Genomic DNA, 27713 nt, shown 5'->3' with positions numbered 1-27713 from the left:
GAGATAAAAAGTCAAAATTATGAGAGAAGTTACAATTATGAGATAATGAAGTCATAATTATGAGATAAAAAGTCAAAATTATGGAATAAAAAGTCATAATTTTGACTTTCTTATCTCATAATTTTGACTTTTTAACTCAGAATTAATTTTAGGATTTTTTTTTGGTCAAGAATTGCCTTACTTTCACATGTTTTCTGTTATTGTTATTTGATGGAAATGGGCTTCCACAGAATCCTAGAAACAGTTCACAAACCTGGACAAGAGAGAGACAAGACCTTTGTTTTTTTCTTAATTTATTACAGAATGCTGAATATAAACAAAATTAAAAAATAAACATTCAAACAGCAAAGCTTATGGTAATTTAATTTAACATTCAGTGTGGGAACATCACACTGATGTTTGCACTTCTTTTTGCCATGAAGCAGCCGAACAACTACTTCCTTAAAGAGTGTGAGAAAAGACTTTCTAAAGAGCATTTGTAGAACTCACTATAAACCTTTTTTTTTTGTTTGTTTTGCTAAAGTGCTTCAAGTTTGACAAAACAAAACTGTGTGAACATTCCTATGATGTCCTAGAAATATGGTCAAATAAACATGATAATCTGCTGCTGTTATTTTGTTTCAATGGCATAGCTGCTCTCTAGTGATAACATACATTCAGTTCACTAAAGTAGCAGTGAGGTAAAAAACAAAGGCACTCCTTTCTTGTTCTACAAAAGCCTGAGTTTCTTGTTCAAGCCTGTCCCTGCTGGTTCCCCATGTTAACAGTCCCTGGCATCTCCTGCAGCCTTCGTCTGTTAAGGATGGCCTGAATGCGGAGCGTGAGCTGTGGAGGGATGTGATCAGTAATTGAGATTTGGTCTTTTGCCCACATGTACACATAAAGAAACTCAGACGAATGTAAAAGTGACTTACTGTTTGTTGCTGTGCGAGAACTTCACGATAAAAGGCCTGTAGGCGCTGCTGCTCTTTCTCATCACACAGTTTCCAAGAGTGAGCTCTGGTAAAGATCTCGGCCTCAAGCAGCTGAGGATACTGCTGCCGCTGTGACAGGAATAAAAACATCTTTAAAGATATGTAATGAACAAAAGAAAATTCTCCAATGCATGTGAATTCGTGTATACAAGCTTTAATTCTTTTGAAGAAGAGGAAATGTGACAAAAACCAGCAGAAAATAATCTTTCTAATCTTCAAGGTCAAACTGGACAGAAAATTAGTAACTTCAGATGTCATTCATATTATTTAGAACTCTGCAGAATTTAATTTTTTTTCAAAGTAAATTTTATTGAGCCTTGAAATGTATAAATAATTATACAGTATATAAAATATTACAGTGCTCATTTCCTTTGCTATAAACAAGCAAACATGAGAACATGAGCTATCAGCATAAAAACAAAATTTAGTTGAACAGAAAAAGAAGCAGGACCCCCTACCCCAATATCATCATCACCCCACCCTGGCGTCCCTGTCCCCCTCTCAGTTCAATGTATCAGTTAACTGGTGTAACCACAGTTTAGTAGAGGGGTCCGAGGTTCCTTTCCACAGCGTAAAGAGCAGCTTTTTGGCATTAGCCAGGCAATAGGAGAGGAATTCTTGTTGAGTTGATCTAAATTTATTGGGTGTTGTGGACACGCCGAGGATAATCAGCCAAGGGTCTGGTTCTAGTGGACTATTAATAATTTCAGACATGATTTTAAACACCTCTTTCCAGAAGGAGGCAACCTTCGGGCATGAAACAAAGCTGTGGACGAGGTCTGCATTAAAGGCACTATATTTGTCACGGAAGGGTGATACATTCGGATATATACTGTGTAATTTTGTTTTGGAAAAGTGAAGTCTATGAATTATTTTATATTGTATAAGGCAGTGTCTACTGTTACTTGAGCACTTATGTATCTGTTCAAGACCTCTTTGCCACGTATCATTAGGAATGGGAATACCCATTTCGGCTTCCCAGCTCACTTTATATTTTTCAGAGGAAGGGGAGGTTTCTCTGAGTAAGATATTATATATACAAGAGATAAACTTGTTCTCATGTGGAGACGTAGAGAGACAGTCGTCTGTAATTGACTTGTTTTCTATCTCAAATCCTATCATGTATTTCCGAGTGTAATCCCTAATTTGAAGCTTTCTAAAAACAACTGCTAGCTGGGAGATTGCATCTCCTTTGCAATTGTTCAAAGGAGGCAAATTTGCCATCTAGGTATAGATCCTTAACAATGCAGATCCCCAAATCCCTCCAAGTGGAAAATGTTGTATCAAGACTAGATGACGGGAAGGTGGGATTATTAGCAATGGGTAAAAAAGGAGATAAGGATTTGAGGCCAAAGTGTAATTTAATTTGTTTCCATACTTTTAATAAATCATGGACTACAGGGTTCTGGTTGTATATGGATTTGTGAACTGGAACAGGAGCTAGCCATATAGCACCTATGTAAAAAAGGATGACAGTCCTCTTGCTCCATCTTTAACCATGTAGGTGGGGGATTTGGAGGGTTCAACCAAAATGTGAAGGATCTGATGGCTGACACCCAGTAGTAGAGAGTGAAACTAGGAAGGGCTAAGCCCCCACTAGACTTAGATCTGCAGAACTATTTATTATTTATTCTATGTGTTTTGTAGTTCCATAGAGGAGTTATTATTGATTCCAGCCACTTGAAAAAGAGTTTGGTTAAGAAAATTGGCATGTTCTGAATCAGGTAAAGAATTTGTGGTAAAAAAATCATCTTCACTGCATTTACTCTGCCAAGGAGTGAGATAGGAAGAATTCTCCTGTGTTGTATAACATCTTTTAATTTATCCAGCAGAGGGGGAAAGTTACATTGGTAAAGAGATGAATAATGTTTTGTGATTTCAGTACCTAGGTAGGTAGATCTGTCTGTAACTACTTCAAATGGAAATTGTGTGAAGGTATTTGTCGATTAAGAGCTGATTGACATCAGTGTGCTTTTAGTCCAATTAATTCTGTATCCTGCGAATGTACCAAATACTTATTTTGTCTAAAATAATTGGGATTGTAAGTTGTGGTGTAGTTACGTAAAGGCGGATATCATCTGCATATAAGGACATTTTGTTTGATGTTTCCTTAGTGTAATAACTGTGGATTTGGGGGTCCAATCTTATGACTCGAGCAAGCGGTTCTAATGCGAGTGCGAATATTAAGGGAGAAAGCGAGCAGCCTTGTCTATGCAGAATTGAATTTTAATGTTGATTTTGTCACTAACTGAATCGAGTCAAATCATTCAACAAATCATCTCTCCAATGTTTATCAGAGGAGCAGAAAATCACAACAACTGGTAGGATAAGGGAAGAAATTTTAACAACAGAAAAAAAGATGCATTTTCTCTGGAATTTTTTTCTAGAAGACAGTGAGAGTTTCCAATGAGCAGGAAGCTGGACGTGTCCTGATCCCCCCTCCCCAACAAAATTTAGTGGAAATAATTACAACTTAAAATGTCTTGGATGAAATTCCCAAAATTTCTGGGAAAGTTCCAGAAAGTCTTCTCAAAATTCCCAGGAATATTTTATAAAATGCTAGGGGGAAATTCCTTAAAAAATCCAATGGAAATTTGACCCAAATTCCGCTAGAAACAAATAAACTTTCTTAGAATAAGTCCAAGGAAAATTCCTTATGTTGTTCATATTGTGGGTGTTCAATATAAAGTCCGTGATCACAAAAATGGCAAGTCAAAGAAGGGCCGGTGATTTACTGGGTAAGTATTTATTCTTAAAAAAAATAAAGGTAGTTTTACTCTTCTGCTGCTTGCTGCCACTGATGCTGACTTCTATGTTACCAAGATTATTTAAGGAAAACAAGGAAGATGTAGAAGTACTTGAATGCTAAAACTTTTCTCTGTGGTTTAAACAGTTCATTTTTAGAACACAAATCATTTCAATCTAAAAGACAACAGCGTTAGTAAGATTTAGCTCTTGAGTTCTTTTCAAGGATGTTTCTATAGCTTACAAACTAAAACCTATTTTAAGTCGCTTTTTTATCCCCTCATTGTTATACTGAGACCTTCAGGTCACCCACCAGTCGTGACATGTAGTCGTCGATACTGTGAGGCACCATCCTCTGTAAGGACAGGAAGGACATTGATACCTTCTCTCTGGTCTTGTTCAGTAGCTCCTGCAGAGACATTTTATGTTATTTATTCTACCAAAACAAATTAAAGAAAAAAAAACAAAACAGAGAAAAGGTTACAGAGAATGTGTAGTCATACCAAGAGCTGTGCATTGGTATTATTTTCCAAGTCCATGTTTGAATTGACAGGAACTTTGGTGTTGTTTGACTGAGGATGGAACAAAGGCACACATTGACATACTGTTAAAACGTAGAACTATGAAGTTAAATAGTGCAGGAAGTCTGGATCATGTTATTTCACTACATGGAGCTCCATTTGTGCTGCTGCCCTTCTTGTCCAGGACACTCTTGTAAATGAGATTTTTGATCTCAATGAGGTTTTCCTGGTTAAATAAAATTAAATAAATAATAAATTTGTCATAAATGACACTGTGCAGTGTTCAATGTTTTACCTCGGCCTCATATTCAGCCCAGGCAGCTCTGCGTTCTGCCTCACTAAGCTCCTCCTCTTGTTTATGGTCCAGCAGAGATTCGTGCTCATGGAAAGAAACTATCTGGTCCTTACATGTTTGTAACAGCTGTTCCAGGACTTTATCCTGAAAAAAAAAAAACAAATAGCCATTTAACACAGTAAAATCTTCCTTAATGCTTTTGTCAGAGAGCTTCTTTAAAGCAGCACTAAATCAGAAAGCTGAAAATAAAAATCTTACCTTTGGTGACATGGGGCTGCTTCGTTTCGTCTTCTTAGAGTTTGGGTCATCCAGAAGGTCCGGCTCGAATGTGTAAAGTTCAGTCAATTCAAAAAGGGTGAAGTGCCTCTCAATCTGCTGCTGATCCACCACTCGATTGGACAGAGACTGCTTGGTCACCTGACGATCATAGATCTTCTCCTCCATGGTGCCCTGAAACAGAGAATAACAGCAATGTTTGAAGCTGCAAATAAAAACTTTTAAAAATGTACAGTGGCTATAAAAAGTATTCACCCTCTTGGATGTTTAACCCGTTTATTGATTTTATAAATCAGTCATGGTCAATATAATTCTGCTTTTTGAAGAAAAAAAAACACTCCATCAATTAAATAAAATATATAATGTAAAATAAGTGACTGCATAAACATTCACTCCCTTCAAGTCAGAATTTAGTAGATGCACCTCTTGCTGCAATCACAACGAGTCTGTGTGGATAGGTCTACTAAATACTGACTTGAAGGGAATGAATATTTATGAAGCCACTAATTTTACATAGCATATTTCTATTTAATTGACATAATTAAAATACTAAAAGTCTCTCTTCTTCATGTATGCTCTCACTGGAGACTTGACTTCTCCCAGGAATCTGTAGTGTAATTCCACAAGGCAAACTTAACAGTTATTGCTTACATTTATAAATCAAGATATAAACTGGTATTCAGGAAAATAAGCCTACCTGAGCCAAGAAGCGGTAGACGAACACTTGTTTGAGCTGACCGAAACGGTACACCCTGTAAATGCTCTGTATGTCATGGGAAGGATTCCATGAGGCATCAAAGATGATGACTCTGTTAGCAGCAACCAGGTTGATACCAAGTGAGCCAGCTTTGGTTGAGATGAGAAACAATCGGCCACTACAATAAAATGAGATGAAGAAAAAAATTTGTTACAATATTGTCACACAGTCTGCTCTAGCCTTAGTCCAGAATAACCACCATATAACTGAAGTGAGTGGGTTGGTTCATACCGGACATTAGCGGTATCATTGAATTGATCTGCCCATTTCTTCCTAAAAGCAGAGGAAGTGGAACCATCAAGACGATAGTAATCGACATTCTTGATCCAACTGCCCGCTGTGAGAACAAAGAAGTCTGATTAATCAAAAGTCAAGTGTCACATGGAAAACATCACAATTACACCCTTTTCTCCATAAACAGAGTACCTTTGGACGATGGGTGTTCTCGTGCCCGGTGAGAGATCTGAAGGAAATCTTCTATCAGGTTCAGTGAAATCAAGGACTGACTGAACACAAGCCTGAAGATGAACAGAAAAAACTTGAAAAGCATGAAGGCAGACATAGTCAACAGTCAGCATGTTAACAATCAGGTAACAGAATAAACCTACACTTTGTCTCCAAGGTCTTCAGCCATCCTGAGGATCTCAAACAAAAGCAACAATTTCCCTGAGTGCTCCATGACTTTGGCATCTTGTTCTGACAGCAGACTGCTGAACCAGCTTCCGTTCAGACTCTCAGAGCTTGAGCCAGTGGTTTGTTTCTCTCCTACACAGAAGGCAATACAGTCCAAAAATGTACTGGTATGCAAACTACTGTGTAAGATCATTTAAAGTGTATGAATACCTTCCAGAATCGGCACTCCACTGAACACATTAAAGGTGACCGCTGCACTGCTGTGACTGATATTCCAAAAATTTCCTTCATTTTGGATCACAGCACTGCAACAAGCAGAGGACATACAACATGTAAAAATGTCTTAAAACATACTCAAAGTCTTGTTTTTTCTTCTAAACACATCTTTCAAACAAACATTAAAGCTCAAGATGTGCACAAAGGCTGCATTATAGTCAAATTTGGTAGATAATCATTTGTTCTGGTAGAGTACAATTATAAATGTATACCGATCAGCTACAGATTTTTCTCCATTTCTCAGCTGAGCAGCAGCTTTAACTTTGTTCTTCTTTCCAAAAAGTTCCTGTAATTAAAACTCAGTGAAAAACACTTCACATGAAAGCAGACAGATCTTTATATCACAGAGCTGGCTTTTTTGGCACCTTTTTGTCTTTGCTGAGCTGAAGGCACCATGGATGAGTCCAGATTTTGCTGAGCACCTGGAAGTCCTTGAACAGGTTTGCTCCAATCTTCACCTTTGCTTTGTCTGTTACTGATCCAACCTCTGGGAAAAAAATCAACATTTATCCTCAACTTCTCAAAATGTAGTGACATCACATGAAAGGTTCAACCATCTATAAACTACAACATGGTAAGGCATTGATGTGCCTTCTTTGGCACATTAATGTAAGAATACAAAAGTCTCTGGCTATAAATGCTTCAGTCTGTTAATTGACAAGTTTGAAAATGGAAGACTAAAAACAGAAAGTTAATCCAATTCTTTCTGTTATTACTTATAATTAATTTCTACAGCTCATATGTAAAAAATATAAAGGACGGATCTTACTAGAGATGTGTTCGAGGTAGAAACGGTACAACTGACACTGAAGTGGGGTAACCCTCACTGCCAGCACGTACTCATGTTTTGGAGGTAGAAACTGAGTCAACTCAGAATAATCCCTTCTCTAAAAAGAAAAAAAAAAAAGTTTTAAGAGCTGGAAGAAAAACTATTTTTAGCACATACAGTGCTTAACAAATTTATTAGACCACTAACCCTAACCAAAGTAAGATTTATGTCACAGCTGCCCTAAATTAAAAGCATTGGTAATTAACAAAATCATTTTTTATGTGTCTGCAATGGTTAATACACCAATATGTAGAAGCTCTTTAACCCAAATGATATTTTTAATGCTAAAATATAATTGTTATTGTTATTCATGAATTTTCAAATTTACTGATTTACAAAAAAACTGAAAAAATAGTAAAGCACATTAACATTTCTTGATTTATATGTCAAATTATAGTTATTTACTTGCATTCCTAAACAGAAAAATGAGTTTTAGTGGTCAAATGTTATGCTTGATTAATTTCTGACTTCTCAGAGAAGCCCAGTGAGCCGGCTCAAATTTGGGTGAATTCAGTTTGAAATCCCTCATTCCTGTTCAGAATGGTAAAACGTGGAGAGCTCACTGAAAATGAAAGAGTCCGCATTAAAGCACTTCATGATGCTTGATGGTCTTTGAGACAAATATAACAGGTGGTCTGATAAAATTGTTAAGCACTGTATACCTGCAGCAGCCTTTTACCTGCACACATCCGACCAACATAGCATGAAGTACATGAGCTCGTTTTTTCATGATCCGGACGTCTTTTGGTGTGGAGTCAGCACACTGGCCATTCTGTATGGGGTTGATAAAACGGTTTCTGAACTCCCCCAGAGAGCCCAGAAGATTCTTCTTGATGAAATTCACCATGCAGTGGTCTGTGGGAGAAAATGCATATATATAGACAAACTGTAAAAATCAAGTCCAAACTTAATTTGCTCAGATCTTATAGGGGTTGTCAAACTGTGGCGGTTTTTGGTCTGTGAAACTTTTAAAAACTAAATAAAAAAGACAAAATAAGAGGCAAATATCACAAAGCATTTATAGTTGTATTACTATATATATTCATAATTAAATCAAACCAAAAAAAATCACTCTTTAATTCAAAACAGGCTTGCACAAAAGCAAACAAAGGATGCCAAATATTGTCGCAACACTCATTTCAACATTACTACGTAGGTGATACAATCAGCCTCAGTGTATCTGAGCAGCTGTTTGTACCTAATCTAAAACTAATCATTTCAGCTCAGTTTTCCACTTCACCGGCTGACGCAATGTCTCAAAAGGTAAACATATCATGTTGATGGTGGCTTGCCTAGTTATCAGCCATTAGAAGAATAAAGCGACAGCCATAAATTTACCTGGATGACAAATTTCTACACAGCTCCTCTGGTCCGAGTCGGTTTCTCCAATTTATCTTCATAAAGTCAAAGAACAATTAAACACCGGGGCTCAGTAAAGCGGGGAACTCTGGATGGGGAGTGATGCAGAATGCAGGCATCTGTGAGCCACAGTCCTCAATCAGAAATGTCCTGAGAAAGTGCTGTAACTAAGTCCCACTCATGACAACAGTAGCTCTTGTGGACATGGGCTCACATTTTCTACACCTATACAAGCAGGTAAGTCAGGATCCCTCTGCTAACCAGTTTCGACAAAAGTTTTTCTGCCCTCTGTCTTTTCGCTGAGTCTCCATCTCCTCCATGTGCTCAGGGTCATAGAAGTATCTCGTATCCTCAGTAAATGGCACGTCATCATCACTCAAGATGAAATTACTCATTTTCGTTATGTTTTAGCTTAGCTACATGTTGTTTTCTCTGATGAAAATGCAGACCAAAACAGCTGTTCAGATACGCTGATGCATAAGAGTATGTAGCAGGTAGCCAAAGCAAAAGGCTTTCTGGGTTAAAAAATGTTTTGATATAGGGTACAATAGAGCCAGCATTGTTTTTTGGCCAAGTTTAATCTTAAACTTGCAAAATTATGAGGAGAAATATTGAAATATCCCTTTAAAGGGCAAGAAAATTTAAGCTATTGCCAAAGAAATAAAACCAAATGTAATGAAAATAACTTCAGAATCCACTTAATATTTTACAAAAACAGATGCCTTTTATTGACTTCAGGTAATAAAAGGCATCACAGTCCTCTAAAATTCATCCTTGGATTGATTTAACCAAAAGCAAAAAGTGATCACATGCTGATGCAGACTTACACTCTATCAGGTTGTTCTGTAGCGGTGTTCCAGTCAGCACCACTCTTCGTCGAGTCTTGATTGAATTCATAGATTTGGAGATGTTTGAGACTTGGTTACGTAGGACGTGGCCTTCGTCACAAACAACAAAATCTGGACCTGAAAACAAAAACAACAACAGAAAGGAAAAAATCCCCTACTGATTAACAATTTAAACAAGCGAAACAAGGTGGCAACACAAAAGAGGTATAATGTGACTGCACCTGGATCCACCAGTATGCCTTTTAATTTCTTCTTTTCCTCCATGTTGTTGATTTTCTGAGCCAATGACAGGTTGCGGTACATCTCATAGCTCATGATCATGACCCCTCCGTCTCTCTGCCACCTCAGCAGAGCGAAGACCCGTTCTTGAGGTTTTACTGTCGTCATTTCTGTTACCTGAAGTAAGATCAGCAAGTGTGTTTAGACATTTCAGGCACACAGGGCAAAAATAAATAAGACATAAAGCATCCAAAGCAGAAAAATAATTAAACAAATAAAGCATTTCCATGATTAATTAAATACACTGCCATTGCTTTTCACACCTTGACTCTGTCCTGCCCCAAGTTTTCTTGCCATTTCTTGAACTCATTGACCCAGTTGAGGATTGTATTAAGTGGACACACAACCAGAGCACAGTGGAACTTCAGGTTCTTTGACAGCAGCACCGTGTGGAGGAAAGTTACCACCTATAAAATAACAGAGCTATGAATACAACAGCAAGGAAAATTGACCACAAAATAAAGATTTGCTTTAAATATGATTAATGATAATTAAAGATCTGTTCAAGTAGCTGTATCAACAATGGCTTTAACTTATTTTGTCTATCATTATTAAAATGAATGAAAGCAAACAGGACCACTGTTGCACGTATTCACCTGCAGAGTTTTTCCCAGGCCCATGCAGTGTGCCAGTATACAGCCTGATCCAGGAGTGGAGTTGGCCTTCTTGACAGACTCACAGCAGCTGTTCCAGATGAACTGAACCCCTGTTAGTGAATAAAGAGAACAGGATGAGTAAGCACTGCCTGAAAAAAGTGGACCCAGCTGTGAAAAACTGGTAGATGGACTTGAGCTTGTATGATATCTTTCTAGTTGTCTAACTACTAAAATCGCTTCTTTTGTTGGCCTAGAGCCACGGCCTCCATGCCAGCTCCCACTGCCCGTATTACCCACCAGCAGGATGTCTTTCTGCTACTACATTATTACGTAAACAGGTGAAATAAACTAACAAAGCAATAAATATTCCTAGTGCCAAAATTACTGGAAAAGCAAAGAAGAAAGAAAAGTCTGCAGAAAGACTTAAGAAAAAGACAAGGGAGGCAGAATCAGGTTGAGCTGTTTAGGCTAGAGCTCACCACTGCCAGACTGTATGCACCAGCTCCCCCTAAGACCTGTGATTTTCATAAGGGAAGTGAGGAGAAAAGAGAGAATAAAAGTTGTAAGAAAAAAAAAGAGGAAATAAAGCTATGGTGAAAAGAAAAAAAATGTCTTAAATGGGCTTAGATAAATTAGTAGCTTAAATAATAACTATTAAATGCAATTTTGCTGTGAATATGACATAGTGAACAAGCAGAGACTTAAATATGCTGCATCTAAAAAAAGTTGACAAAATCATTTATGAAACATGATGAATACATTTTGTCAGGCTGTCACTTAAATGCTAATGCTGCATCTGAAAAAGTTGAAAAATATAGGTATGAAAGATGTGGAACATATTTTGGGAAAACTTTTGCCAATGTGCTAATGCTACAACTGAAGTAGTCTAGTAATAGGTATCTATGCAGATAACATCATGCAGCACTGGAGAACTCCAGATGGGGGCATGTAGTGAATTCTGAATAAAGAAACTCTACCAAAAAGGGCATTCTTTGAGCTATTTAAGACTATGCCAAACATTCAAAACATGAAAATAAGAACATTTATCATTATTAAACTATGTTTGTGTCCCGAAAGTAGAGAAGTACTCAGACAAAAAAAGGAACGTTTTTAAAAGCTCACAGAGAAATGGTATAGCAGATAGGAACTAGAAAAGCACTCGGAGAGCGCAGACCTCCGCCATTAGTCTATCTCCCAATAGTATAGAATCCTTAAAAAATTCCTGATCACTCCCAAAATTTCATCAAAATCTGTCCACAACTTTTTGAGGTATGTTGCTAACAAACTAACAAACAAACAAACAAACCCTCCCAATCACATAACCTCCTTGGCAGAGGTAATTAAAAAGGCCTGGATGAGCGGTGTCACACAACACTCATGTATGGTCTGTTTCCACAAAACCATCCACTTTGGTTCAGTACAGTTTTGTCATGGTTTAGCATATTAAACTCTGATCTTGCCTTTAAATGTGGATTAAATAGCAACAAAGGATGGACGAAAGGAAACTGGCACTCAAATAGGAGCTAGCTCACATTAAAGAGCTGTTTTGTAGAGCAGGCTAATTTGTGAATGACTCATCTTTACTTGGTCGTTCACCTCACAAGGTTTATTCAGTTGGTGTTCTATCGCCGTTTCAATTAAAAGCATGTTTGTGACAAAATGAGGATGCAAGGAACATTTTTATATGATAAAGGGGCTAAGCTAGCCTCTTAGCTTAGTACAAGACTCCTCAAGACTCGTTTCCTTTCATCTCCACTGGACGAAAGGAGGTCTGTACGACTGAGTTAACTGTGATACTGATCGCCTTCATGCAAAGTAAATCGGTTAAACTGTGGGAAATAAGTTCTGTATGAAAGACATCTGATATTCTGTGGAAAAGCTTGCGCTAAAACGGTTAACGTTGTTTGATTAATGTCAGTCTGTAAAGGATTTAGAACAGTGGTTCTCAACCTTTTTCCTATGAGTCCCCCTTACTTGAATCGCAGAGGGGCTGAGGACCCCTAGAAACTACACAAACAAAAGATGATACATGGTTGTCAAAAATTAACATCAAATAAAAAAGTTTTCATTGTTCAAATCTGGCTATCTAAAATAGCCAAAGACACAGATTTTCTTATCAAGAGACCTTTACATGAGCTATTCAGAAGTGTTACATCATGATTTTAGTTAGCAGACAAAGCCTTGTGACAGTTGGCTATTTACCGGCAAACAGGAAGAGTCTACTGCTTTGCATAATAGTTTAACACAAGTGGTATAACAATACCTACATTTTGATGCCTTTATTATGTTTGTGGTGTGCAATATGTGGATTGAGTAGCAATTTGTTTCAAAGTTATCCAGATGACCTCCGGGAGCCTTCTTACTCTGCTGATTCCAACACTCAGTTTGAAAGATTCTGTGCCATTGTGTTAAATGCTTTTACGGGCTAAAGAGAGAATCAACTTTGAAAGATCACTGTAAAAAAAAGTATGAATGAAAGGATAACGTTGACACTTTGCTTAACATGTAAATGATATTTTAAAGGTTCCTAAGTGAATGTATAAATAAGTAATAAGGCTTTGAATGAGGTTTAAAAAAGTGTAAAATGTGGAAATCCCCAAAAATGTATCCCTCCATTTCAATGAGTCAAATTTCACACAAAGGCTGAAAACTTTTGAAACAATGAAAATAAAAAGAGAAATATAAATGTGAAAAGATGGCAATAGTGTCTGGAATGACTTGAATGTTGAGCTAGTTTATCAATAAAAATTCAGCAGAATAATTATTGGAAAAATACAGACTGTGCTCAATAGAAGATTGCAACATGTTTTGCTGTTGTCATAGTAAATCAGTGCCCTTGTAAGTCAAAGAGACATAGCCAATACTAACCGTCCACCTGGTGAGGCTTCAGTCTTGTCACCAGGTTCCTGTGCACCTGAACAAGAGGCTCTTTGGTCTCCTCATCCTGATCCAGGATCAGTTTAGTGGTGATGGGGCAGACCACTTGAGACAGCTCATCCTCTATTACGATGATCTGAAAAACAAAAGCAGACAGGCAGCACTAAGTAACCAGCAATGGCATTAAAATACTTAAGTGTTACGATATGAAGGGGTACAAGAATCATATTATCAGGACTACCTTAATATGTTCTGGTCATTGACATAAAACTGCTGTGTGTGCAGTACCTCTCTCATCTCCTCCAGCTGTTTCTCCCTGCTTGCTAGCCGTTGGCATCTTTCTTCTTCCTCCCTGAGAGCTTCCTGGGTTTCTTTGCATAGATTCTGGTCTTCAATGATTTTGCGGATCTTTTTGCGTCCTTTGGGGGTTCCTTTAATGTCACCCCTCTCTTCTTTTTCAGCATCGTCTCTGTCACTCTGTTCAAACACAGAGATATTGGCCATTAGACATCCCACCCCTGAGCTGGAGGGGAAAGTTAGGTCACTGAAAATTTGAACAAAATAGTAATAAGACCGGCTGTTACCTTGTCACAGCTGGAGTCGGATAACAAAATGCAGGGCACTTTGTTTTTCTGTTCTTGACTGCTGAAGTCCTTATTATTACTGGATAGTCTGGAGCTAAAAGAAAAGGAGAGATTAATTGATGAAGTTTAACCTATGGCATGTAAATGATAAACAAGCACCCTTGTAGCACAAATTCATCACCGTTTGAACATTACCAAATGAAATATGTTTGCTTCACACAAGTTTTGTGTTTTTTTTTATAGAAAACTCTCCAATGTGATGATGCACAGTTACAGTATTGTGCGGAACTTTTAGGGAATTTTTGAACCAAAAATGGAGGCTGATGTAAGGTGTGTAATGGCGAGTAAGGCCGCCTGAGGGCAGCAATGGGCGAGAAGGAGGACTGACACAACCCCGGTCATGCTCTGGATGACCGGGGTTGTGTCAAACTGCAGGCCAAACATTTGGAAGAAAATTCAAGTTTCTGTTCACAATGCCTTTCTTAAAAACAAGTATGAGCTCTATGGACCTTGAGATGTATTACTGCATGACCAGACTTTGCTTTCATCAATATGCACCATTCTCCCCAATTTACCTTTGGGTATACACTGATGTTACCAGACCATTGCTGAAAAATTATTGACAAAAGAAAAGATTGTTATTGTATTTTTACAAGTTACTTTTGATTAACTGAAAAATGTACCTCTTCAGCTCGTCTCCACCTGCTTCTTCCTCAGACAGACTCAGCTCCTCGCTCATCCCATCTTCAGGATCTGAGTCGGCACTTCCAGCATCACTCTCACTTTCAGCTTGACAGAAGTTTAAAACATCTCATTTAGGCAAATCATCTACATCATTATTGTGTTAAAAATGCTCTCATGTCATTCTTACAGGTAAGCGCTCTTTTCTTTTTCTGCTTTCTTTCTCCACTCTCTGCTTCCGCCTTGCCACCTGATGCTCCCTCATCTAAGGTGAGTTTGTGATGGAGTAGATGGTGCCTGGAGCCCTGCTTTTCAGATGTGGTGTCAGACAGCTCTGAAGTCGAGTCTTCCCCTGCACAGATAGTCTTTTTTTAAAATAATTTTCCTCCTTTAGAACCCAAAAGGGAACCTTCAAAGTCTAATATTAAGTAATCACAAGTTCTCTTTGAGGTAGTATTGAATGTTATTAAGCCTAAAGATGCCACATGTGCTTATCAAGAGATGCACAGGAACAAGCCTAAGGATGTGCTTCTTTTAAAAAATGACTTACCATTTTTATCAGTGTTTTCATCTTCGCTCTGCTGTTTGTCTTCCTGGCTGACCTCCAGCTCTGATTCATCATCCTGCGTTTCCTCATCTGAAGAGATATCATCATCCGAGGAGTAGTTGGCTTTGATTTGGGCCAACAGAATTTTCTTAGCGATTCTTTTAGAGGTAGAAAAAAAAAGGAAAAGGTACCTGAGGTTGATTTCATGCTCACTTATATTGTCTCTAGTTTGATATCTTTAAAGTAAAAGCAAAGCTAAATATGAGAACAGTTCAATTGACATAAACATGGCATCCAATTGTTTACCTTTAAACACAGCATGTGTGGATCTGATCAGAGGTTTTAGTGCATCACTTCTGGTCAAACATATTCTAAGCCAATTAAAAAAGTCTGAAAATGATGACACCTTCACTAATTAAAATAAACAGCCAACACAGGAAGATATTACTCTAAAAATACAATAAAATAAACAGAGAAAGTAAGACAAACATGAGACAGAGAGATTTTTAAAAGTAAGAATTTATTACAACAGGGTTTCTTCACAGAAAAAAAGTTTGTTTCAGTTTGGAGAGTGGAGGAAGGGGTAAGTTCATTCATGTTTTCTTACAAAGGGATTATTCAGTTTGATTCTGGCCCACCTTTTTTTTTGTTTTTTTGTTTTTTTTGTTTAAAATTAAAAACAACAGCAACCGCTGACCTCTAGATCAGTTATAAATGGTGGCTCGTACTGACAGAGGGACATACCCCATTTGTTCCACCTGCCGATGAATTTTACATAAGAGGGGGTAGGAAAAATGCTGAGGGAAAAAAATCCCTCAATAAGGCTGTACATAAATATTTACACAAAAGAAATCATTTCATAAGAACTCATTAATGCGCCAGTGAAGGATAAAGATGAAAAAATTGCTCATGTAAAATAAATATCAGTTTGTAAAAAAAGGGAAAACAGTTTAATAACATTGGGTTTTGATAACTTATTTGAGTTATCCTTCAGCATCTACCATCTACTAAACAAGAATTTCTAAAGATGTGCTTGCCCTGAAGTCATTCAAATCAAAAAGCTTGCACTAATTTGGCTAAAAGTCTTTCTCTACGGTTATTGTCCATCCCTGTGTTGTGCATTCAGGTTGGACCACAAATGCCAGAGATGACAGCTGATTTCACTGATGATTGATCCAAAGTCGAATGAGTTTTTATTCAAGTGATGCCAGGTGACAGCAGCCGTTAAAAAACGGACAGGGCTTTGAATCATATTTGACAAATTTAGGCTATGAAAAAAGATGAACAGCAAAACACTGAAGAGAATCTACCTAATGCCGCTCATTTGTTGACATAAATCCTGCTGTAATCACATGCCTCTAGTTTTCAGAGTTTATGTTTTGGCCCACAAACCACAAATTTAATTTTACATTTCTGCTGACCATTTTCTACAGATAAGGTCTGCTACCTCTACAGCCTCCTGCCCTCCACCAAAAAAATCCTGGAAAAACAACACTTGTTGCCCATAGGAAGCTACTGTACCAAACATTTAAGCGATTGTTGCCTATAAACACTGCAATCACTGCTGTGCTGTCAGAAAATCCGACCTGGAAAGACATAAGAAAGAAACATTGGTGTCATTAAAAGCACAAAGTGAAGGCTGTGCTTCGTGCATTGTAATGGATGTTGTTTCATAGCCCACTCTCAATTCTCAGATATACAACAGTCTCATATGTGTTAGATAAAACTGACCTGAAAGGCTTTAATTCAAATTGTTTTAATCCACATTTCCTTTGAAAAAAGTGACAGCAAGTTTTTGTGTCAAGATGGTTAAGTGTCTGTGAGTTTTTATAGAGTAAATTCCATTAATCAGCTTTACATGCTACAGTTTGCTTTAGAAAATGGTCAGCAGAAATGTATTCTCTGTGTATAGAAAGTGGGGTAAAACATACAAAAACACTGGCATGGCTCTGATGACAGTGACGTCTGTGAATGAGAATGGATGCAGTAACATAATGGCAGAAAGATGATGGTGCCAATTCTTTCCAAAATAAATCTGAGGCATCTTGGGTATAGCTCAACGGGTGTAAAGGTAACACTAATGCTAATGAATTTTTTCTTCACTACAGACCAAGAATAATTTCTAATTGTAAGTGGCAGAAGATTTTCTCTTGTGCTTTATTGCTGCATCTTTTGTAATCATTTTTTGGGGAGGCGGTCATCTTTATTTCTCTGTGGCCAACCTCGAACACTGACTACATTTCAGGCTTAACTCTTGACCTGGGCAGGTCAGATGGCATCTTAAAACCTCAGATGATAAAAGTGGAAATAAGGGAATGACTAGACGCAGTACTGTGAGTGGTATGGTGGAGAAAATCTGTCCTTGGATCTTTATGCTAGAGGTGTCCAAAATGCAACTGTATTCATTGTTTAGGTATGGGACACAAGTCCTGAACAACACGTCATCCTCCTTTTCTTCACCACAGAACAGTTATACAGAAAAGGACAGGTTGCCAAGCCCAAAGCACTTTTACCAAAAGTGTCAGTATGTCAAAGATTGCAACATGAAAATAATAGGGTTAAATAAAATCTGATTATTTGGTTGCCAGCACTAACAACATCTAAAGAAAATGCATCTTTTCATCATAAAGGAGTCAGAAGCTGAAAAGCATAAATATGTTCATATGGTCCAGTACATATTGTAGAGCATATTATCATAACAAAAACTGAAATACTATTTCAAAATGTGACCCCGAGGGGTTAATTTAAGAACAAAATATGAGGAATAAGATGGTTTGAGGGTGAAACACAACCACATCACACATGCTAAAATCTTCTCAAGCCTTACCAACCATTAATGAACACAGAAAATAGTTTCCACTGCAGTATCAGTAAAACCAAAAGTAAACAGGAATTTAAGATGTTATTTTCCCAATGTTTCATGAGCAGATAATTCATGAAATAGTGCTTTGTGCTTTCTGTAAAAATGAATAGTACACTGAAGTTTGCATTGTAAAAATACTGTCACTGAAAACAAAACTGTAGCACATTAAAAGTCGAGCTGTAAAGCAAAAAAAGAAATTCATAGGCTCAACTTGGAGGTTTTCCTTTTATACCAGTTTAGGGTTTGCCAAAGCAATATTATCATAAAAAAATCTTGTTTAAAATGCATCTGTAGTATTTATAATGTGCTAGCTTGCACACTAAATGAAACACTGATAAGCACAGTATTTGCCTTAGCTAGTTATAAGCAGGGTTTTCTTAAGATACCGGCCTGTGTTTCACAGTGCACCTCTAGAATGTGTATTTGACTGCCAGGGCTCGACTGCAGCTACGCTTGGGTCTTGTTTGAATAGGCTGTAACTGAGTCTTAATCACACGGGTGTTACTAGATTTCGAGAGGTTGGCATTCCTAGCTGCAGCTTTGCTCCCACTTTGAGGTTGTTTTACTGACTCTAAATCCAGGCTTTTTGAACCATACCTATTTTCTGGATCATCATCATCTTCTGCTGCCCAAGAGGGCCCAGACTGCTCCTCGTCTCCTAAAAGAGCAAAAAATCATAAGAAACATTAGCTGCTCAGTAGAGAAAGTCATGATGGTTCAGCAGAGAGTCTATAATCAAAAAGCAGATAACAGAGACGAGAGAAGATGCCTGGTATTTCACTAGTTACTGAGTAGCCTTCATGCAACTACTCTTTATGTAAATACCAGAAGAGGATAATTCCAAGAGGAAAACTGTAAATAATGAATTTTCTTTGTGAGCAACACCTATCTGGTTTCAAACTAAGTCACTTGCTGTCTTAATACACTTTCTAACATTCATCTTGTTATCTGTGAGAGTCAGGATTTCAAATTAAGTGTTGTTCACAAGCACACTTTTACCTGTCACTCATTTTTTAGAAAATGTACAAAATCAAACAGAGTATGTGATACTTGAGAGTAGAAACGTGTAATGCAAACTTGCTCTGTGACTTTTCTGATGTAGGAACTGATGAATTCCTCTAGAACAGCTTTCATTAAAGCAGGTTTGTATCAAAGTTGATTAAATGCAGTGAGGAGTAGTAGAAGGTATAAACCACTTCAGGTATAAAATCAATCTCAAATTAATTGGGACAACACTCATCAGTCTTTTATCAAAGGAAACTCACCTGACGACTGGTGGAAAGCTGCTCCTCCCAGTGAGGCCATGTCCTCTGTGATTGGCTTCATCTTCTGATCACTTGCATCACTCTCTGAGTCCTCAACATGATCATCTTCACTGGATGAAGAAGATGACTCCATTACTTTCCGAGGAGATTTAGACTTTGACTTCTCAGCTCGTAAACTGCACTGCTTCCTAGCCACACCTTCATCCTCTCTTTTAGCAAGGTGAGGCTTTCCTATCGACCGCAGTGTGTTCAGTTGCTTTATTTCCTTCTTGGAGTCTTGATCATCGCTGGAGGAATCGGTCCTGCTTTCCCTTCGAGGTTTTACTCTTTGGTCCCGTGTGTCAGGCTCAGGAGAACCCCGGTCAAGCATCTTGCGTTTGCGGCGGATTTTCTCTGGTGAGAGTGGAGTGGTCTTAGTGAGCCAAAAGAGACATTTCTTCGCCACTTTAGTAGATGTTTTTCCACCATCCTCATCACTCGGAGCATCATCAGAGCTGTTCGATACTGCTGCTCGCTCAAGCAGGGCTGCAGGGACTTCATCTGAGTCAGAGTCATCCCTTTCTCTGCTTAGACTTTGTTCCTCAGGGTTTTTGGCTGGTACTGCGCTGGAGGCTTCCTCAGGGTCAGTATCACTGTCGCTCTCAGCAGCTGAAAGAGATGGTTTTACCTTAACATCACTTTGCCTGCGCAAAGGGGTTGTCTTCACACGGGGAGATCTTCTGTTGCCGTGTTCTTCTTCTAAGTGCGGAGATGCACTGGAGTTGTCATTGCCAATTTTGCTGTCAGCTGCATTACCAACCACACTTGTCTCTTCATCTTCTGATTCAACCTTTTCCTCTGAATTGTTATCTTTCATGTGGCTGTCCTCCTCCATCTTTGGGCTGTCAGCTGGTGGCTCCTCCTCCATAGGCATTGGTGATAATTTCACTACAAGTTTTTTAGACACATCAACCTCACTTTCAGATGGCTCCTGACCATCATTTTGTGCTTCATGTGAATCCTCCTCACGGCAGTCACAGGTGTTTCTTCCATCTGTGAAGCCCTTTGAGTCAGAGTCATCTTCTTCTAGATGTTCAGATGCCAGTTTCTGCAAGACACCCAAGCATCTTTCATCGGAGGCATCCAGCTCTGCATCTGCAGCTGGTACAGACTGGGCGTCAATGTCGTCACTGAAGAACTTTTCCCAACAGCTTACGAGATCAAGGTCACTAAACTCTTCTTTCAGGCTGTCCTCGAGTGCTGACAGCGATTTTCGCAAACCTTTCACAACGGACAAAAAAGAGTTCAAGTACAGATTGCGAACTCCAGGTGTTTGTTTGCTCCTCGTCACAGTATGAATAAAATTGACAAAAGTTCGGTTTAAGATGTTTGTAGAGTCCACCATATGTTTGGCTTTTTTGGTGATCTCCTTGGAAACCTGGAGTGTGTTATAATTGAACACAACGTTACCATCCATACCGGTGTGATCCCATTTATCCAGGGAAATGTTTTGTGTTAAGTCTGGCAACATGCTGTAAAGTTCAGATTTCTCTGGCCCTACTCGATTCCTCTTTCGCTGCTGTTGCCAAATACTCGTCATGCTCTCCAGGATGTTGTCACAGGCCACTACCAGGTCAAAAAGGGGCTCTGGGCTGCACACGTAGCAGTACCATTTGCTTTCCAGGATGCTTGACAGCTCCTTTCTTCCCAGATTTCTTAGAATACACTTCTTGCAGAAGGCATTACTGCAGTAGTCACAACAGATCAGATTGCCCCCTTCAGCACACCATCTAAATGATGAAAAATAGGAAGTAATAAACACAGTTTACAACAAATTTGTAAAAAAGGAAGTTAAGGGTAGAGATTAAAGATTTAAGTTACATTTTTAAATTCCACAAATTATACAGAATTATACCTGCATTGCTCGTCCATACCATCCCCATCTTTACTGATGTCGTCACTTAGGTAATACTTGTAGCAAGACTGACCAAAAAATAAAGAAAATAAAATGAAGTTACAGTCAGCTTCACAAAAACATCAATCAGAAACAAGTAAGCAACACAAATGTATGCAGTGGACTTCAATTCTTCTGTACTATTTCAAAAGGCTGGTCCCTATTTTTTCTATTCTTTTCTTATCCAGTAATTACGCCCTTCTCAGAGAATAATAAAAGTAAGGAATACGGCAATCCTTCTCATGTGATCATGAAGAAAGAAAGAAATGCTATCTGAACATCTTTAAATCACAATGATGGAGTGGCTGCAGAGAACATGGACTATGCAATAAAAATATTTTGCCAGTGTTTTATTAGGAAAACCTGGAGTAATTAACAGAAAACCAACTAACAGGGGGTTGAGGGATCCTTAGAAATCAACTTTTCTCCTGTTTCTATTCTTCAACATCAAATATGCTTTTTTTAGACTGTGAAATTCATGACAAAGTCAGCAACATTTTTCCCTTGATTAAAGAAAGCTGACTGTTTTAGAGTGTTGTATGTTTTTTTGACTTCTCGTTTAATTGCATGTTAAGCAGTAGCCAGACTCTTTTCACTGATGGTTCATTGAAAATCAACACATCTTTCATTTATCTAACCACACGGAGCACACAGCAGGGCTGATGAAAATCCTGTGATGTTAAAGTCATGCCACATTATGAGCTGTTAAAAAGAAAATGTATGAGGACTACTTCATTAAGGTAAAATAAATCTCATGTACACCTCACGCTTTAAAAACAAAGTGCAGGTAGATAGAGTATCTTGTATGTTTTTTAAATCTAAAAGACATTTACAACTTGATTTAAAAAGTGGGGACAGAAAAGTAAAATATGAATGCAGAGGATTTTTTCATATTAAGAAAACTCACCTTACAAATGAGGACTTTCAGAGCGGGATGTCGAAAGACGCAATCTCTCTGGAAGTGGTTAACTTGTCGGCCACATGCTGTGCAACTGACAATTTCCATGTGTTCACCTGAGAAAGAATACCACTAAGATGAGCACAATCATGGTTTTCAATACAGTTTTAAACTATTTCAGACTTCACTGTTCAGCCTCCGCTTTAAGTCAACATATCAAACATTTCATGTCTCTATGGATAGCTCCACTGGATTGGACACTTCTTGCCAAAGGCAGCGTGGAGTCAAAGTGAAGCAACTGCAAAGATTAAAGCAATAATAAACCTATTGACTGAGAAATGTGAAACTCCACATAGAAGTCTACTAAAGTTTAAATACTGGACAAATTAGCTAGCTGTCAAAAGGTCAAAATATTTGTTCAGCAAACTTAAGGATGTTAAATAAGTGATAAAATACAAAGAAAATCAGGAAGGAGGACTGGTCACAATCTCTCACAGAGGATTTTTTCGTTGTCATTGAAGTAAGCAAATGTCTCTTTTTCAGTTAGTTAATGCAGAGAAAGGCCCAGTCAGACACAAAAACAGGTACACAGATTTTCAAAGATATACCTTCTTACAGTGCTTAGTCCATAACAAATTACAAGAGAATTAAACTATACCATTTTTTGAGTACTAAATCAAAAAAGGAGAATGATTCATTTCACACTGAATATTACCTATTGTCAACATAACACTGACCTTTTGTCACTGATGCATTGATGAGTCAGTCTGTCTGTGGTTGCAACCAAGTATCCTGAAGCGCATTTTAAATGTTCAGTCAAGTATCTAATTTATTGTTCTACACAGCTATATGCCCTGGATGTTTCCTTAATGGATATTTAATGACACAACACATATTCTGAATAGTCAAAAAATGCAGCAGGAATAAAATATTGTCAAAAAAATTCTGAATGTCCGTCCGAATTTAAAACTAATACAATACTAAAATACTACTGATTCAGGACTCAAGGGAATAACCCGTTTGCCTGCCTTAGAATAGTGTTTAATGGGCAACATTATGACACCAAAGATCCCTGTCCTTCACTGTTATCCCCCACAAGGTCTACACCGACCAAAACTATCATCAAAACTATGAAACTGAAATTTTATGTAGCATCTGGATGAGTTTGTCTTCACCCAACTTTCCTTTACCAAAAACATAATTATTAGCCTACTTTTGACACAAACTGTAATTAATTTACAGCCCACTTTGACCACTGGAGTGATACTTTGCCTAACAGACGTTTAACTTGCTGTTAAAATGATAAATTTAATCACTAAGACATTCCTTAGCCATCAGGGTACGTTAATCTGAGATAACGTGAATTTATGTGAATTTATGACTGCAGTCATCAGCAGTGACTGACCCCCACGTCTTTTCGGAAACTCTTTCCGCAGAACACCAGGTTTTCGGCTGCGAAACTCTGGACCCCTGAAATCATCTCTTCCATTTTCAACAGCTTCAGGCCTCACCAGCACAGTGCCTGTCAGGGAAAACAAAACCACAATAAATCAAAATAATCCATGCATAAAAACAAAGTTATTCACAGCCCTAACATCCTCTTATTACCTATAGGAGGTAAAAGACAGAATGCAAAAATTATAAGGACTGATTCATTTCTTTTCAGCAAGCAAAAATTCATGAAGGCATGCAAAACTTTGCAAAAATCTAGTTTTCTAGTCCAAGGCAGCCCTAAAATATTTACCGATTCAAATATTAAGTGTGCAACAAAAATAATGGACAGGACATCACTGTAAATTTGCATATAACCTATGAGACAGAGTTATTAAAGAAAAGATATTAGGAAACATTAAAACTTACCTTTGGGCAATCTAGAGACATCGAGATGGCCATTTGTGTTGATTGGTAAATCCACTTCCTCACTTGCCTCCGAGTCCCCAGATTCATCTAGTCCAGAGTGTTTTATTACTACAGATGGTTTTCTGTAATACACATAAAAATGAGCCAAAAAGCTGAAGTTTACAGCTTATTCTGAATACCAAAATGGAGGCAAATACTACTTAAGTTTTAAGAGTATCATCAAAATATACACAGAAAAAACTTCACAGTCATCATTATCTTCCACCCTCATTATCAAAACTGGCACAGATGAGGTCTATCATAGCAGCATTACATTGATAACACATACAGTATTTTCAGAAATTAACTAGAAAACTGATCAATTTGTCACAAAAGAGCTTTATCTAGTCTGGGGGAATGAAAGGCAAACATACCTTCTTGAGAATCTGGTATCCAATCCAGCCTAAAAATTGAGAAAGTTTATTAATCAAGTGTTCATTATCTGTTTCACCATAAATTTTAAAACCTTCAGTTATGTATCAAAGTTGGCTGTCTACGAAGCAGTTCAAAGTTTCCTTATTCAAATATCTATTTATAGATTTTAAGTACTGCAAATATCAGAAATCAGAATTTGTCACAAAAAAATTAGAAAACAAGGCTTCAGAGGGAACAAAATAGAAGAATATGCAGTTCTGCCCATCTTGACACAATGGATAAGAGCAGTGCAACGTCACTCCCCACTTTCCAATGTGACCCGCCCTCATTGGGGGAAAACAAACACAAGCAAAATTAAAATTTCTGAATTTGATCAGATTTGTGAGGTCCTTATTAAACGGTTTCTGTCAACATCATTGACCCAAATGTAAAAACTTGATAGAAGGTCCAAACACCAGAGATGTTTGATTACCTCTGTCTCAGCGTGACCTGTCAAGTTTCCCAAAGAACTCCTGTTTGGCAGACCTGTGAAGAAAAGATTAGTTAAAAATGTTATTAAAGTATGATGATTAGAATCTTTCCATCACTTGTAGTTAATACAAAGTTGTACCATCAGCATCCCGTGAGTTTGGAGAGCCATTGCCATCCTCGACAGTGGACTGAGCTAGGTACTCGTGCAGTCTGTTGACCAATACATTGAGCTTACTGGGCGTGGTGCTACAGGCAAAAAACAAAAACAAAAACAAAAAAACAGAGCATGGTTATAGTAAACTTTACAGTCAACACAGGTTATTAATGGTTTATCAATCATGACATTTTTTGGCTTTCTAATTAGTATGTTGTTAATATCAGTTATTTGGAATATATTAATTTGATAGATGGTTTACTGTAGGATAGACTATTTCCCATCAACTCATACCCATTTGATTATCAATATCTGATATTCTATTGCCTTGTAAAGTATCAGAAGTCTTTCTGCTTTGGAATATGGAAAGAACAGATCATGTTACACAGAATATTAGCCTATATTATGTTTCATTTTTCCAAAAAGAGGTATGAATGAAACCCAGTAAGACTTCCACTTTGTCTTTTAAATGCAGTTAAGCAATACAACCTACGCAATCTTGACTAATAGACTTTAGTAACCCAGTTTAATGTGTATCAATTAGGGATGCATGAATTTATCCACTTAATATCATTATCAGCAGACAGAAGCTTAAAAAGTGATCATATTGGTAGATAATAACATTTCTGCAGATATTTTGGCTATGAACATCTTCCTATATGGGCTGTTAATATTGGCTGTGAGACCAAGTTACAGTGGAGTTAGTGGAGTTTTAGTTTGTGAGCTCAGCAGCCTTACCTACCCTCGTGGTTCGTTGAACAAGGATTATAGGGCACTTTTAATATATCCAAACCCTAAAGTTTGTGGCACTGTCCACTTTTGAAGATTGAAAGACTCAAACCTAAACTCAAATTCCAAGTTTACGCTAATATTTCAGTTAATCAAGTAAACACTGAAAAGCTAAATGCAAGCAATTACCGATACGTCAAAAACACCTATCAGGATGACGTAATTAAAATTCAACAGTCCCTCAAATTATATTATGAAATTGATAGATAAGATTGAAATGATTCCCAAAGAGGTTACTATTCTTTAGAGGGCTATGCAGGATGAGAAACATGGTGAAGTATTTTAGAGAGGTTACGTTCAAGTAACCCAATATGAATATGAATTCGTGAGAACATTTTTAACGCATTTATTAAGCTAATGATGAGTAACACCTGCAAAATTAAATTATGCTATTGATTATTCGGTTACATCAATAAAACCTATTTTTTAGAAAACCCATCGTTCAAAAATCACACGCCGGGGACCCCCTATTAAAGGAACAGGTATGTTTTTATGATTTTGGTGGAATTAGAATTTTTGTTGTGCATGCTTTCTTTGAATGTGACAATTAGCTCACACAGCTAGCCAGCAATACGAGCTACTTGCTAAGCTAGCTCTCAGTTATAATATTCAGTAAATAAAACTATATCAAGAACAGTTTTTACCTGAGCATCGCCGCGGACATATCGTGTTGCAGACAAACAACTAACAGAGTTCGACTCCCTTTCCTCTCACGATAAGGGCATTTTCAAGTAAAAACATGGCGCTCAAAATTCTTTTAGCACCCCATCATTTGCTTGAAAGCAGCAGAAAAAGCTGACACCAGCCAGGGAACGTTTTATTTCTTCTTTTAGTATTTTTTGTGACGCGCCTTAACTTTTCTGCACTACTGCCACCTGCTGTTCCGGAGTGGGACTGACCTGTTCCACCTTGCCCTCACATGCTCCGTACAGTGGTTCTCAAATGAAGTGGCAAGGTACACTGGTGTACCTGGAGGCAAGTCAAGGTGTGCCTTGAGAATTTTTGCAACTATTATTACCTCAACTTTAGAATGGCAAAAGACATTATAACAACTTTTAAGAGGCTATTTAGCTTGGATATGAATATGGTGTGCCTTGAAATTTTGGCTTAATGTCAGGGGTGGTTTGAAAACCACTGGCCTAAGAGATGTCAGTTCTTCTCTTACTGCTCTTAAAAGGAAGGATGTAGAAGTGAAAAAAGTACCAGACTATTTTACTCAAGTAAAAGTACACTTACTTTGGTTAAAATTTACTTAAGTAGAAGTAAAAGTACTGGTCACTAAATCTGCTCAAGTAAAAGTGAAAAGTAAATCATTTAAAGTTTCTGAAAGTACTTTTGATACCCAAAGGGCTTTCAAAATGAAATAAGATCTTTCATTCATGTGCAGTTACTATAAGAAAATATGGATCTTCAACTAGGTTGTTTAATATAAGGTGTTACTAACCTACAGCAATGCAGCTGTTTTGGGATGAACTCAAAAAAGTGCAACTACATAAAAAAGATACTCAATAACAGTAATTTGAGTTAATTTTTATTTATTCATTTATTAATTTATTTGTAACAAGGGACAATGCACATTAATGGACATGAACATGTAAATGTGCCAGATTGTAGCCATAGGCTAGTTTCCATCTGTAGTCCCCAGCAGGTTGATGGTATATACAACAGAGAGTCAATTACAAATCTGCATAAGAATCAGACAACATCAGAATCAGACAACATGGACAGTATAATAAAATACAAAAACCCAAATATAATGATACTTCGCTTAGGACACCCAGAAATAAAGTGACCATTGCACTTAAAGTGCATAAGACGAAATTAGTGCTTTAGTGCTAAAGTGCAAGTGTGCTGATATATTGCACATGATCACAAGTGTGCTTCAAGAAAAAATTGCACATCGCCCTTGGCCTGGTTAGTTAAAGTGCTAATATTATTGCACACATCCCTATTGCACATAGTTAGCATTAACAGACGTGTTTATGCATA

The 27713-nt window shown here is 37.6% G+C and overlaps 1 protein-coding gene across 2 annotated transcripts; it reads right to left on the bottom strand.

Annotated features, from left to right (window-relative positions):
- Positions 1 to 355: 355 nt before the first annotated feature.
- On the bottom strand, positions 356 to 26527 carry LOC121518568 (transcriptional regulator ATRX-like). 2 transcript variants are annotated; one of them, XM_041800930.1, is made up of 35 exons: positions 26369 to 26527; positions 24921 to 25027; positions 24783 to 24835; positions 24310 to 24338; positions 23897 to 24018; positions 23442 to 23558; positions 22046 to 22152; positions 21100 to 21167; positions 19206 to 20974; positions 18538 to 18598; positions 15081 to 15235; positions 14721 to 14882; positions 14533 to 14638; positions 13850 to 13943; positions 13554 to 13742; positions 13257 to 13401; positions 10389 to 10498; positions 10056 to 10199; positions 9735 to 9909; positions 9493 to 9630; positions 7986 to 8161; positions 7247 to 7364; positions 6843 to 6964; positions 6690 to 6763; positions 6412 to 6506; positions 6177 to 6333; positions 5995 to 6086; positions 5800 to 5905; positions 5509 to 5686; positions 4794 to 4985; positions 4536 to 4679; positions 4223 to 4291; positions 4033 to 4128; positions 915 to 1043; positions 356 to 825 (listed from the first exon to the last, which is right to left on the bottom strand). In XM_041800930.1, exons 1-35 carry the CDS (start codon positions 26386 to 26388, stop codon positions 733 to 735), a joined length of 5712 nt encoding a protein of 1903 aa, XP_041656864.1. In that variant the 5' UTR covers positions 26389 to 26527; the 3' UTR covers positions 356 to 732. The 2 variants fall into 2 exon arrangements, with proteins under 2 accessions (XP_041656864.1, XP_041656865.1); XM_041800931.1 differs by lacking the exons at positions 23897 to 24018; positions 24310 to 24338; positions 24783 to 24835; positions 24921 to 25027; positions 26369 to 26527 and adding an exon at positions 22774 to 22828 and having other exon boundaries at positions 23442 to 23525.
- Positions 26528 to 27713: the final 1186 nt, after the last annotated feature.

This window comes from Cheilinus undulatus, linkage group 12, assembly GCF_018320785.1.
Source record: "Cheilinus undulatus linkage group 12, ASM1832078v1, whole genome shotgun sequence".
In the NCBI taxonomy this organism is placed as follows: Eukaryota; Metazoa; Chordata; class Actinopteri; order Labriformes; family Labridae; genus Cheilinus; species Cheilinus undulatus.
Note: the sequence above shows the minus strand (reverse complement) of the source record. Positions and strands in the feature narration are given on the sequence as shown.